Here is a 14,362-nt window from a genome sequence, read left to right as displayed (position 1 = left end):
TGACCCCTTGCTTGATAATGTGCAGTGTCCTATTAAGAATCATATTTGGTTGAGGAAGCTAAATCCATGTAAGACAAAGCTACGCTTCTGGGCATGTCTTTATCCTAGCATGCTTCCCTGATATCTGCTTTTGCTATCAGTTTTATGTATTTTTTTGTATTCAGGAGACTTTTATCTTTCTGTCACTGGGCTGCAAGGTAGGATAAATGTTTGGTGATGACAGGCTTTAAGGTATAGGAAAGAAACTCTACAATCTTTGACTGTCTGTGAGATGCACAAGCATTGATGTTCAGTTTCATGACAGCTCTGAAAGATCTGTTACTCTTTCAGAAATGGGCTTCATACACAGTCAAAATGCAGCCTAGTGCCTTAAAGTGCTTTCATACTGTTCTATTGCGAAAAGTTTTCATCAGTCCTCATCTTTGCTTTTGCTTTTTCAGCAACATGCGTTTCCTGATGATAGCACTCGCCTACTCCGTGCCCACAGGGGTTGTTGCCGGCTGGGCCGGAGTGTTGGACATGATTTTAACACCTGCTAAAGTCAGCCAGGTAAGACATATTCCATGTTCCATGCTGGGCCCATTTAGATGATACATTATAGGTAATTATAAGGTTTTCAGGAAAAGAATGATGTCTAGTTTATGCTTCGATGGTTAAATGTTTAATAAAACAATTGGATGTAATGAATTAATCCAAATATTGAAAGACCTGATTACTTTCACCCATGTGTTTCAGTATGCTTTGTGTCTGAGTTGGATTTATCAGATGTTCATATCATTTGCACCTTCTATGAGTTTAATTATGATTAAAATGAAATGTAATTTCCCTGGATTAAATGGTTATTGACTCATAATTAACCCTGGGAGTACAAACACACACACTGAAGTATTGACTGGAAACTCTGACCGAAAAACTGTTTGCCTTTCTATACTTTCTCATTAAAAAGCTGACAGGCCTGAATGGGTGGACTTTGAACTTCAAAACAAGCTGTTAAAAACATCTAATTATAGTTTTGAAAATCCAGAGCTATCCATATGAAGATAGCCCTCTCCATCCTTTCCCTCTCCAGACAGAGCTCATCAGAATCTAATCAAACATTCATGCTCAAGACGCTTTTATTTGCATACTCACAAAAGTACTCCATCTTTGATGGGCCAACCACAGCTTAATGAGATGAGCTCTCCACCTCAGAGTTTCTGATTCTCCCCAGCCTCCTCACATTTGCATCTGAAATGTGAGAGTTATGGGCCAAAGCAAGAAAAGAATGATGTCTAGTTTATGCTTCGATGGTTAAATGTTTAATAAAACAATTGGATGTAATGAATTAATCCAAATATTGAAAGACCTGATTACTTTCACCCATGTGTTTCAGTATGCTTTGTGTCTGAGTTGGATTTATCAGATGTTCATATCATTTGCACCTTCTATGAGTTTAATTATGATTAAAATGAAATGTAATTTCCCTGGATTAAATGGTTATTGACTCATAATTAACCCTGGGAGTACAAACACACACACTGAAGTATTGACTGGAAACTCTGACCGAAAAACTGTTTGCCTTTCTATACTTTCTCATTAAAAAGCTGACAGGCCTGAATGGGTGGACTTTGAACTTCAAAACAAGCTGTTAAAAACATCTAATTATAGTTTTGAAAATCCAGAGCTATCCATATGAAGATAGCCCTCTCCATCCTTTCCCTCTCCAGACAGAGCTCATCAGAATCTAATCAAACATTCATGCTCAAGACGCTTTTATTTGCATACTCACAAAAGTACTCCATCTTTGATGGGCCAACCACAGCTTAATGAGATGAGCTCTCCACCTCAGAGTTTCTGATTCTCCCCAGCCTCCTCACATTAGCATCTGAAATGTGAGAGTTTTGGGCCAAAGCAATCATGTTACATTCTAGGCCCAGCTGAATTACGGGCTTGCAGAGACAAAGATGATAGTCTTGTAGTTTCTTTTTCAGGTAAACTAGGTGGTCTTTGAACTGGTATTGGAAAGAAAACCATGCAAGTTGAAGGTAGAAGGCCTTTTTCCTTTTTCCCCAAAATGTATCTGCTGCCAAAGCCATTGTGAGACTAATTAGAATTTTCCGTCTTCTCATTCAAGTCTCGGTTCTTTTTTTAACAACAATTGAAAGCGTACACCGCAAGCATTTTCTTCTCCCATTTTAATATTTCACTATTGTTGAGAAGGTCTTTTTTTCCTGGTCATTTAAATTTGGTTGAAGAGAAATAAGTGTTATCAGACAAACTGAAATTATATATAGATTTCTAGGAGCCCATTGTGTAAAATAAAAAGTGCTCACAAGACAGCAGTGTATTGATATTTCTCAGACATTCTGGTTAGGGATTTGATCCAAACCCCAAACATAAGTATTAAACTTCAACAATTCAGCCTGGACCACTTCGGAAACCTGGCATTGTGTATTCTATATAACATTCTAACTAATGTTCATTGTTTTTTCTTGATACCTAATCCATTGACTATTGGGACTTTTTTGTAAAGTGTTAGCAATTTTCTTTTTACTCTGAATGATTTCTCTGTTGTTTTTGATTGAAAGGAATGAAAAGCATCCAGTTGTCATGTGAAATGTAATTTGAAAATGAGGTTAGAAGTCTTAGAAAGTTTATATTCAGAGGCTTTTATTTAAGTTACATTTTGATCAGTGTCAGAAGTCAACAACAAATACGTTTTCACATTCGCACACGGTAATTTGCAAATGGAACGGTAGAACCCTGAGGCAGTAAGCATGTAGAGTTGTACAACAATAATTAGCATAATTTAAGTGCATGGTCCTCCGCTACATTAATCAGCCTTGTCTAATTGCTTCATTAATGGTGAATGGCCATTAAGCCTGCGCACAATGGCTGTGCACTGATTAGACAGACACCTTTTGACCTTGGAAACTAATCATCAAACAGAAGGTGCATTGCTGGGTTTGAGAAACATTAAAAATGACTCTTTTATCAGAGCTGCCTCAAACTGCTCAAAACTAGGGCTTGATTTCGTGGTGTGTGTGTACCGAACTCTTTGGCCCTGATTAAAACTATAGGTGTAACAGTGTGGTTTTCTGATTTAAAACCCATTTCAGTGAGTGATGCCATGTTTTTTGCCCGTGAGGTTTCCAGTGTAAACATGTTAGTGAACAAGGAGGTCTAGAATACCTGAAAAAAGTGTTAGCATTCCCAGAAGAATGTGATTTGTGTGATATTAGTTTATACTGACACCAGATAATGTATGATGTTTTAGTTTGTTTGGGATGGATTTAGCATTGTGCCTAGTTGGGCCTTACCAACCCTACATTTTCTATTGAATCGATTTATAATTTAGTTGTTTTAGATTGATTTAGTGTTGTTATTAGTCTACTGGATCTCAAGTGATGACCAAAGCATTTCCTAAACTGCATAGACCGCATATAACATAATTTTGATAGGGGTATGCACCGTATCATTCTCCTCCTTGTCCCGAGTCCTAACAATTCCAGTGCACTATGCTGCATGACAGAAAAATTTGAATTTGAAATAATGGTTTGGACACACATGAGTTACACTTTTTGCCAAAGGAAATAGCACAGTGTATGATACGTCTTTCATTTCCTGGGGAAATAGCAATGTTACAGCAGTAGACATAAATCACAGAATGGAAATAGCAATTAATACATCCAGGGGCACCGGAACCAGGGGGCCAAACATCTCTGCCACCCCCCACTCCCCAAACTTTTAGTACACATCACCATCAGTTGATATTAAAGGGGTCATATGATGCTGCTAAAAATAACATTATTTTGTGTATTTGGTGTAATGAAATGTGTTTATGCGGTTTCAACAATACTACAGTGAGAATAAAAGTTACGCCTTCTTTCTTTTTGCGTGCGGCGTTATGCAAATCTTCCCACATAGGGCTGCACGATAAATCGCAGCCCTACCACATAGTGAGGTAGATATGTGGGGGCGTGTTAGAACGAGCCGTTTTAGGTAGGTGTGGCTGACTCTGAACTTTTATAAAGAATATCTCTTTGGATTTGAGACTTTAGTCTTTGCAACTTTACAGATCTTCTTTATGCACCAAGAGCTTGTAACACTCCAAAGAGAAAGGAAAAATTGAAATCGCATCATATGACCCCCTTTAAATTTTGTAGTCTACCTCTGTTGGCTCGCACATGATATATTACATTCTGATTATGCACTATGATTTACTGTGTGTTTTAGCACTTGATGTTTATTTCAAATAGATAAAGATGTCTTTTACCCCTGCAGTAGAACATTTAATCAGCACATGTATCCTCAGACCATATAAATTCTCAGAGCAGCGGCGCCTTACTGCCGGTTATTGAGGATATGCTTGTCCAGAGAGAAACATTGACAGTGTTAAGTAGATGGTTAAATCTGAAAATGTGCAGTGCTGAATCTCCACACATAGTAAAAGTAATAGTAAAATTTGGGTTTGTGTATGAAGCTGTCAAATAAATGTCACATGTTCAGTTATGCACAAATTGAGCGTCACACAAATCACACTTTACGAGACTGAACTTAGTGTGTTATTGACAATTTTAAAGGGATGGAATGAATTTTAAATGATTTTTGATAATGCCTTGATGTTAAATTAATATTTCATTTCATCTCAGAGGTAAGCTCTACTGCATCCCAAAACAACATGAAATTTGTAATATTAATTAGCATGATTCATGAATATTAATTAGGTGCTGTGACACTCTGGCCTAGGAAGATTATCTAACAATGAGCGAAGTAATATTCATGAGCCCAAGGTTCTCTGACATTACAATCCACCCAATGACATAATGAGATTCAGCTCAGGGTACAGTTGTACATCCTGATAGCCACAGGTTGGAAGGACCTTAAGGAAATGTTCTGTTGTTGGATCAGAGTTTTGCTGAAGGTGCTTTCCTGTGCAGTGAGTAAAAGATGTTGTTCCTTCCTGGTGCTGGAGAGCTTAGCCAGCCATCCCCACCCCTAGAGAATCGAGTCTGATGCCCAGAAAGAGCCAGCTTTTCTAATCACTCTGTTAGCATCGCTAGCTATCAAATCAGCCAAATCAAAGACTGATGCTGTTACTTTTTCCAACCACAATTATTTTTCTACTTATGTGGTATGTTATAGAGCAGTTTATTCAATTTCTCTGATCTGGCTGGACAAGAGGTCTGTCTGTCTGTCTGTCTATAAAATCAGTAAGTCAGCATAAGACTTATTTATTTTTCAGCAAGGATGCATTAAATTGATCGAAAGTGACATTATAAAATAGTTGATAATGTTACAAAAGATTTATATTTCGAATAAATGCTGTTCTGTTGAACTTTCTATTCTATCAAAGAATTCTGAAAAAAAAGTATAACAGTTTCTGTAAAAATATATAGCTTCACAACTGTTTTCAACACTGATAATAGATGAAGAAATGTTTTTTTTGAGCACCAAATCAGCAGATTAGAATGATTTCTAAAGGATCATGTGATGATGAAGATATATGATATATGAATATATGAAAATAGGTCGTCACCGATGGCCTCGTGGGCAGTGTGCCAACATGTTGTGCTTTGGGCGTCCCGAGTTCGAGTCCCGGCTCGCGGATCTCACCGACTTCGCTGTTTTTTCTCTCTGTTTTTCTAATAGACTGTATTGCCTTCAAAACATTCAGACTTTTTTTCTTTTAATCTAAACTATTTTAAACTGAAAACTATTTCAAACTGAAAACCGTCAAACTTTTAAAACTTTTGTAAACTTTTAAAAATTCTGGCCTGGATTTCTCAAGCCAACTTCAAAGTTTGTCTCAACAAACATTTTTATCTAGTTTTAAATTGTAGTAATATTTCATGTATTATTTTCCATTTTCAATATTATTTTCTAATTGTATTTTTAATCAAATAAATGCAGCTTTGGTGAGCATGAGACCTCTTTCATAAACTTTTTATAAATAAATTACCAACCCAAAACTTTTGAACAGCAGTGTGTGTCAAAAAACAGATACTAAGTTTAAACAGCATTTCATTTAGTCCTCAGAGAGAAACTTGTTTTGTTCTTCCTGCTCTTATCAATACTGTGGTTGACCTCAGCTATGCCTGATATAGACCATCTGTTTTATGAAGTCTGTTGTTGAACCAGACTGTTCATCATAGACATGTTCGTGGACAGCATGATGTCTGGCAGTTTATTCTTCTCTCTGATCGACACTGCAGATGCCCCTGGCTCACTATCCATCTAGCTGCTCCATGAGTGATGTCCAGCATTACAAGCAGCGAATATTCTCAGCTGATCACACCTTTCTCTGCTCTCACAGGTGGACGCGGGCTGGATCGGGTTCTGGTCCATAGTTGGAGGCTGTGTGTTTGGTGTGGCCATGGCGAGGTGAGTAATGGCCCATGCATGAGAAATGATGGTGGTGTTGTCATACATTAGCATTTGTTAGCATTTGCTTTACATGTATTGTCCAGTGATGTGAAAATCAAAAGCAGCAGACCCTAAAACATTAGTCACACATCAGCATGCCTTCCTTCTCAAAGAAACCAGGGTTCAGTTTTATTGGCTTAGTTTAGTAAAGTCGAATTGTGAGGGTTTTTTAGCAGTGGAGCTTTTAAGGGGCTGAATTTAGAGATTTTTTAAAACTTCTTAGGGAGCCGTTTAGCATGCTGACTGCATGTTATAACTGTTGGGACTGTCAGCATGCTAAATCTCTCTAAATTCATCCTCTTTTAAGCACCGCAGTTACAGCCATCAAAGCATCGCTTTTGTAACAAATTGACTACCTTCAACAAAACATTTCTGATCAAAAATCATTGAACTATGTTCAAAATCATTGAACATATTTTAATTGTTGATCTGCATTCACGCTGGCATCTATAGCCAGTGTGTTGTGTCTCAGTGGGTTCGAAAGATGTTAAAAATAGTTTTCAACTTTTAAAAAAAGCATCTCAAGATCACTGTGTTATGTTCTGCGTTCTGTTTTACAACACAAGCAGAAATCCTGCGTGAGCGCACCTTACGGGTCCAAACGACATCAAAGAACTAATGGCAATGAAAGTAGACTGTTACCTGCATCTGGGCCAAAAAGTTGCGCTTGAACATACTGAAAACACTACAACCAACAAACAATGAGCACGTACATTCTGCGAATTCGTGAGAAGAATGAACTCTCCACAACTCTCCAATCTCGCTCATCACATACAGATTTCATGAAAATCGTCACCTGATGAGATGCAGATAGTGTGTGCCCTCTGTGTGCCGATTTTTGCCGATCAAATGTTTGCTTGTTTGCGTCACTTCTGTTTTTCCAGTTGTGCATTCGTTCACTAAGCTGAACAGCCAATCAGAGTGGTCACTCTCACGATGCGCTACGGGCGTCCCAAGTTCGAATCCCCGCTCGAGGACCTTTCCCGATCCCGCCCCCCTCTCTCTCCCACTTCACTTCCTGTCTCCTCTACACTGTCCTATACTAATAAGGTCAAAAAAAAGAAAGCCATAAGAAAAAGTGTCTGATCGGTGTCTGGAAGACAACCCCAATCCAGTGCAATGATGCAAGGCTAACTTAAGACTAACTAGTCATTGAGGCAGCACACTAACTAGTCAGTTTAAAAAATATGTAGTTTTGAACATGCCTGCACTGTCGCCCTTCTGTTATAAATAATCAAATTAGTCTCCCACACTTTTTTGGGAGATAATCTTTATATTTTTTGGTTTTGTTTGACAGTCATGCAAAGGAAAAAATGTAGACAGTTATTAAAGTTATTACTTTTTTGAGACCAGCACTAGATCACTATAGGAGTGGGCTGAATGGCAGGTGGTCATCCTACAGTGGCTACCAACTTCCACTTTACAGCAAATCAATTAGGGCAAACGTCACATAAAATAATGCATATTCATGATATAACCCATGCCAGGCACAGTTTGTGTGCCGGGCCACTGACAGAAAGAAAATCTTCCTGAGGAGAGAAGATACGAACTACAGAAGAAAATATGCATTTTTATATATTTTTACTTGTCACAACAGTGTTTTAGGCCTAATTATTAAAGTTTCATGACAAAAATGCTAGAATGCTGACAGTACTAGAAACTTTCTAAGGTTCTTTTTTCGTTTTTAAATGGTCTCATATGAGTGTATCTGTGGCAACTAGGCATATAAACCGTTGTCAAACTTGTGTCATACTTTTCAGGTCATTCCTACGCTCCTGCTGGAAAGACATTTATTTAGTCTCTGTTAGGCTTTTTTTTCCAGGCTGTTTTGGATCCTCCCAGATCCCAAAGCTAATTTATTCTCTTCCTGCTAATTTATTAAAATCAGCTTTTGTTATGAACAGTGGGTGAAAATGCTAATGAAATGGTCACGTCGCACAGACTGATTAAGACACTGGCGTAGAGATGAGAGAAAGAGCAAACTGTTGTTTGCAAAAAACAAGAGATTTGTCTGTCCCTGATGACTAAATGTTTGCAGAAGGGCCCCAATCAGCACAGCCAGGTTCTGCATTTTGAAAACCTTTTAATTAGGCAAACTCTGCATTTAATCAATTGTCATATTGCTGCGTTGGATTTTGGGTTGGTACTAGAAATGCCATTAAGCTAGGGAGGGACAAAGAGGGTTAAAACATCAATGAAAACCTGTGATGTGCCTTAGTTGTGTGTGTTATTCAAATGAGTTGTGAGCTACAAGCCGAATGGGGATTCAAAAAGCTGATTAAAGAATGCACACCCCGCCGGTTGCTTTGGCACTTTTACGTATTTTTTGCTTTTTCTCACTTCGGCCGTTCATTTGGGACAGGTTGCAGAGAGAAGCAACAGATGCCCCACTAAGTCTCCACAGCAGCCTGGTCCTATTAGTGGCCGTTTGGCGAGTGATCTCTCGTTAATGGGCCCCTGTGAGTTACGGGGTCCAGCACCCTCCCTGTGCCACGAATCTTGCAGCAAATGCATTAACATGAGTTATTATACGCCACCAGCTCTCCGCCGCAGAGCTCAGCCCTTTGGGTCAAGTCCATGCTTTAGAAAAATGGATGCATTAAAATTGAGCTGCAGGGATGATAGCTGCACATTCTAATTGATGCGATTCCGGGGGCGGATATAATAGCCGCAAGTCCTCGTTCACCGTTACGGTGGAGTTATACAAGACGGGTGAATCATAAGAGGCTGTCTCCGCAGGTCAATTAATGGTTTGTGGTGTGAGGTATGCTGAGCTGTTGGGCAAACACTGGGATGCCTGACAAACCACCAGACTTTAATTGTCAGACAGCAGTCGGGAGGTAGGGGTGACATTGCTTTTTGAATGCAGAAGGCACCGGCTTTGTGGGGTCAAGAAAGTGTGATCAACAGCCGATAAAAGTTCATGCTTAAAATTTAAAGGGATGGTTCACCCAAAAATTAAATTTCTGTTGTTTATTTATATGTTGTCCCAACATTTGACATGTATTCCAAACCATGTGACTTCTTTCATGGAACACAAAAGGGGAAATTTTGAAGAATGCTCTAACCGCTGTTTTCTGTATAATAAATGTGAATGGAATCTGTGCTGTCAAACTCCCAAAAAACATCATAAATGTATTGAAAAAGTAGTCTACACATCTTATATGTGTATATAACCTTTTGACTTGCCATATATGGAAGATCTGTAAATATTTACGTACATTTCTGTCTTTTCCTCACACAAAACAAATTAGCTTTAGAACAATTGAAATTTAACTTTTAAGTCATATGGACCATTTTTATTATACTTTTATGGTGCTTTTCGTCGTTTTTGAAGCCTGACTTCCTCTAGTCAGCATTCGTGTTCACGACCAGTGCTGGGTAGATTACGTGCAAATTGTAGTCCATTACTGATTCCTAATTACATGACAAAAATTGTAGTTAGTAATGTAATCCATTGCATTGCACTTTTTAGGTAATATAATCAGACTACTTTTTGATTACTTTTAGATTACTTTTGACCTAACTTGTTTATCACATTAATTTAAATAGGATAATCTTGTACCATATTGATATAAAAATACAAAGAGAAATAAAATATATTACATTTGTTGTTATTAAAACATGAAGAGCATTAAATATTATATTACGTCAAAGTTTCCCAAACTGGGGTTTGTGAAAGTATGAAGAGGGCTTGTTAATGAAAAACTAATAATTAATTAAATCATAAAAATGTAAAATTAAAATATTTTTTTAAATGACAAAAGTCAAAATTTAAAAAATTAATAAAAATATGAAATATTATACCTGTTTATCTGCATGTCATACGACCAGTTGAATAATCATGCAATCAATGAAAAACTGTAGTCTGATACATTTACTACCCAGCACTGTTCATAACTTGATAACTTTCTCCATTAGTGTTCACTAAATATAGAAACTCACTAACATGAGGGTGAGTAAATGATGACAGAACTTTCATTTTGAGGTGAATAATTACTTTAAAATACATTAAAAGCCCATAAGCCATCATTAATGATGAGTCTTGCAACCTCGACACAACAAATAACAGCTAACTTCTCCATAAAGTGTTTTTATAATGGCTTTCATCTCTGTTGTGAAGAAAGGTGATGAAGAACATGCCCTAGAGATATTGCTATGTATCTCCATCCTGTTAGAGGTGCTAAAATGTGTCTGATGAGAGGAAACGGCGTGGAGAACTTTGTCAGAAATGATAAAGTTAGTGCGGATCAAATATACAAGACTGTGAGAATTTGTTTTGAGTCATCTCCAGTAGGCAAGTCTTTGAGGGACAAGATTTTCCGCATGCGTCTCTGTGACGTGGGTGCCAAAAATAACATCTGTGAAAAAGTTTCACCCGTGCCTGCCTGAAATTTGCTTCCTCTGTAGTTTTATTTTATTTGTTTGTCTTGTTCTGTCACCTTTGAGCTATGACTCGAGATTCAAGTTTCTCTCTCCTCCTCCTCCTCCTCCTTTCTTTTGTTTTCTGTTTTTGCCCTCAGGTTTGCTGACTATATTCGAGGAATGCTGAAGCTAATTTTGGTGCTGATGTTTGCCGGAGCATCCTTGGCGGCCACCTGGTTCACTCTCCCCTGCCTGACCAGGCTTACTCACCTGCCCTCCACTAAAGGTATACTGTGCTGAAAAGGGCAGTATGTTCTGCCTTGTGCACATCCACAAAACTGTCGCCCCGCAGGGAGTCTGGTAGGCGTGCGCTGGCATAGGCAAGCTGCAATTGTATCGGTGAGAGGGAGCCAGAGGAACTCATTAAGTCCAGATCAGTGAAGGGAAAAGGGAGTGGGGCTCTAGAGAAGCCAGCCTGAAACAAACATATGCCCTATAGATCAGCCAGCTCAAATATTACCATCAATTATAATTTTATGGTTGGCACCTGACTTTTTTTTTATCTGCAGTCTCCCAGAATTCCTGGCAGACAGAGCTCATAGACTCATGGGCCATCACTCCATCTGGCAAGATTTTATCGCACACACGTGTCCCATTGCCATCCGTGGCTTTCCATGCCTCTCGCAATTCATCTCTCATGCTAATGAACACAAGGCTATGTTGTGGCAACATCAATTCATCAGAACCTATTCTAGCTGGAATCATTATGCAAGGAATAATTGACAGTGGACCTTCGCCTACCATGTCCATTTAATTTAACAGGGCCATTGTCATTTCCTTCACTTATACTATAGTTACCACATGGATACCAGTCCTTCTTTACATCAAATTAACTCCCGTCACAAGCCAAATGTGGGTGTTACCACAGTGATGAGGTAATTTTGCTTTTCTTCCAGTCACTGCGACCTGTAAGATTTCTCTGAATGACTTTCAACAAGACATGCTGTTGCTTAGAAGCAACAATGCATGCTTGAATAAACCCATTTGATTGTAAATGTAACCGCAGTGCAAGTGTTGCTACGACACACGTAAAGTGTCTTCATGCTTTATTGCTTCATTTCAGTGGGTTGCAGTGCAGTTTGAAATAGATTTGTCTTGTATCTGAATGTTGTGAATATTATTCAAATAATAATATTCATTATACAACATTATGTAAGGAATAATTGACAGTGATTGACATTGTGGCCACATTACTACCTTGACTGTTTGGTGCCTTTGTTAGTTCTTTCACTTATACCATGATTAACACATATATGGAAGACATTTTTCTGGATTTGTGTTTAGAACTAAATTACATTTAAAAGTTGGGAATCATTATGAACTTTTTATATTTTTGAAAGCATTTGATGCTGTTCACTATTCACTATGGTTGCATTAAATTGGTAAAAAAAAAAATTACACTACTTTTTAAATGAGGGAACTAACACTTAATATTTTTATTCAGCACGGATACATTAAATTGATTAAAAGTGACAGTTAAGACATTTATGTTTCAAAAGATTTCTTTTTCTTATAAATGCTGTTCTTTTGAACTTTATACTCATCAAAGAATCCTGAAAAATGTATCATGGTATACACAAAAATGGAAATATTAATATTGAACTGTTATCAACATAAAAATTTTATGAAATTATAATAAGAAATTCTTGAGCCGCAAATCAGCATATTAGAATGATTTCTGAAGGATCATGAGACACTGAAGACTGGAGTAATGATGCTGAAAATTCAGCTTTGCCATCACTGGAATAAGTTACATTTTGAAATATGCTAAAATAAAATAATTATTTTAAATAGTCATACTATTTTACTGTTTTTACTGTATTTTTGATCAAATAAATGCAGCCTTGGTGAGAATAAGAGACAACAAAACAAAATATAAAAAAATGTTACTGAACCTAAACTTTTGAACACTAGTCATTAAAGCAATTTATAATGTTTCAAATGACTATTTTTAAATAATTACAGTATTTTAGGTGATGTTTTAATGCAACATTTTTCATAGGTTTTAAAGTCATGTTCACATAAGAACCCAACACCTCAAATGTTAAGTCATTCATCTACAATACTGTTTTCTTATCATTTACTGTACAGACTTTTATTTTTTTAGCCCATTTTTGAAACTAGTGTTTGCCCTGTACTTTCAATGACACAGCTGAGTGATCTGTTTCTCAAACTGGAGACTCTGATGTGCTTGTCCTCTTCTTGTTGTGCATTGGACTGTCCATTTATCTCTCTGCCCTGGTTAGAACCAGTTTGCGATGTTCTGTTAAAACAGAACTGCACATTCAAACATGGAACAGCTTCTCATAATTTCAAATGACAATAGACTCATGAGTTTCTAAAGTTTCTTTTTGCCAATTTTTGAAATGAAATTGAATTTTGGAAATGAAAGTGTATTTAATACTGAAAAACATTGTCTTTCCAACATTTGCAAAAAATTAAAAATGCAATTTCCACACTTCATTAAACTCTGAGCTGTGCTAAGATAAAAAGAAAGGTTTTTGTAGTACCAACTTAGCTCATAATAATCATTACTTGAGAATGAGGTGTAACAGTGTTTTGATAGTCGATTAGAGTAATATCTGCTGAAATAGGGTTTGCCAGCACAGGAATATTGAGTTAGAAAGCTTTTTCCCCTCAAATATTCATTTGCAAGGTTGTCTTTCTTTTTCTGTGTAAAGGAAGTATTCTAGAAATGTATTTGAGATATAGCCCACTCTCTCTCTCTCTGCTCCTTTAGCCACTCTCTACACCTCCTGCATCCTGGTGGGTATCTTCATCAACAGTAGTGTGCCCATCTTCTTGGAGCTGTTCATTGAGACGGTTTACCCTGTTCCTGAGGGCATCACCTGCGGAGTGGTCACCTTCCTCAGCAACCTCTTCACTGGACTTTTGCTGTTTTGCCTCACCTTTTACATTACAGGTACCTTGATATTTTAACTCTTGACAGGCAGGGCAGGGTTTACAGCAAAGAAAACTTAAGATTTTCCCTCAGCCTAAACAAACAGGAACACATGGAAGAGATATGGACTTACACTTAGGACAATGTCATTGTCCCAATGGCATTGTCCTTCTGAATGATGATTAACTTTCAGTGTAGGGATGTTCACATGAAAAATGTGCAGGGAGATTGACTTGTCTGCCCTATCTTGCAGTGTAAATAGTAGCTTCATGCTGATTATTCATGAGTCACTTCTGACAGGTGTCATTGGATTGACAGGAAGTCTGTGATGGTTTTAATTCTAGCTCTTGCTGTTGGTGGACAAAACTGTATGTGTTTTCCATTCAAAAACACATTAAACGTTTTAATGTGCCTACATAACACATGCATAACATATATATATATATATATACACACATAAGTTACACATATGATTTCAATAATTATTAATTAGTAATGATGTTCTATGTTGCGAATAAGTGAAATCTCCCAAAACCTGTCCAGGAAAACTCACATTTCAAAACAAAACACACAACAAAAAACAAAACACAAAACAAAACTCTCTCACTCACTCACTCACTCACTCACTCA

General features: G+C 37.5%; 1 protein-coding gene across 1 annotated transcript in view; it reads left to right on the top strand.

Moving 5' to 3' along the window:
• slc49a4 (solute carrier family 49 member 4) overlaps nt 1-14,362 on the top strand; it is a 40,533-nt gene that overhangs the window by 15,824 nt on the left and 10,347 nt on the right. Inside the window, exons 5-8 of the mRNA XM_016531365.1 lie at nt 441-549; nt 6,296-6,363; nt 10,929-11,056; nt 13,571-13,753. Coding sequence (XP_016386851.1) covers nt 441-549; nt 6,296-6,363; nt 10,929-11,056; nt 13,571-13,753 — 488 coding nt within the window. The remainder of the gene's footprint in view (nt 1-440; nt 550-6,295; nt 6,364-10,928; nt 11,057-13,570; nt 13,754-14,362) is intronic.

Source organism: Sinocyclocheilus rhinocerous, unplaced genomic scaffold (assembly GCF_001515625.1).
Source record: "Sinocyclocheilus rhinocerous isolate Xijiao unplaced genomic scaffold, SAMN03320098_v1.1 scaffold2529, whole genome shotgun sequence".
NCBI classification, from domain to species: Eukaryota; Metazoa; Chordata; class Actinopteri; order Cypriniformes; family Cyprinidae; genus Sinocyclocheilus; species Sinocyclocheilus rhinocerous.
The sequence above is the reverse complement of the archived record's forward strand: the minus strand, read 5'-3'. Positions and strand labels throughout refer to the sequence as shown.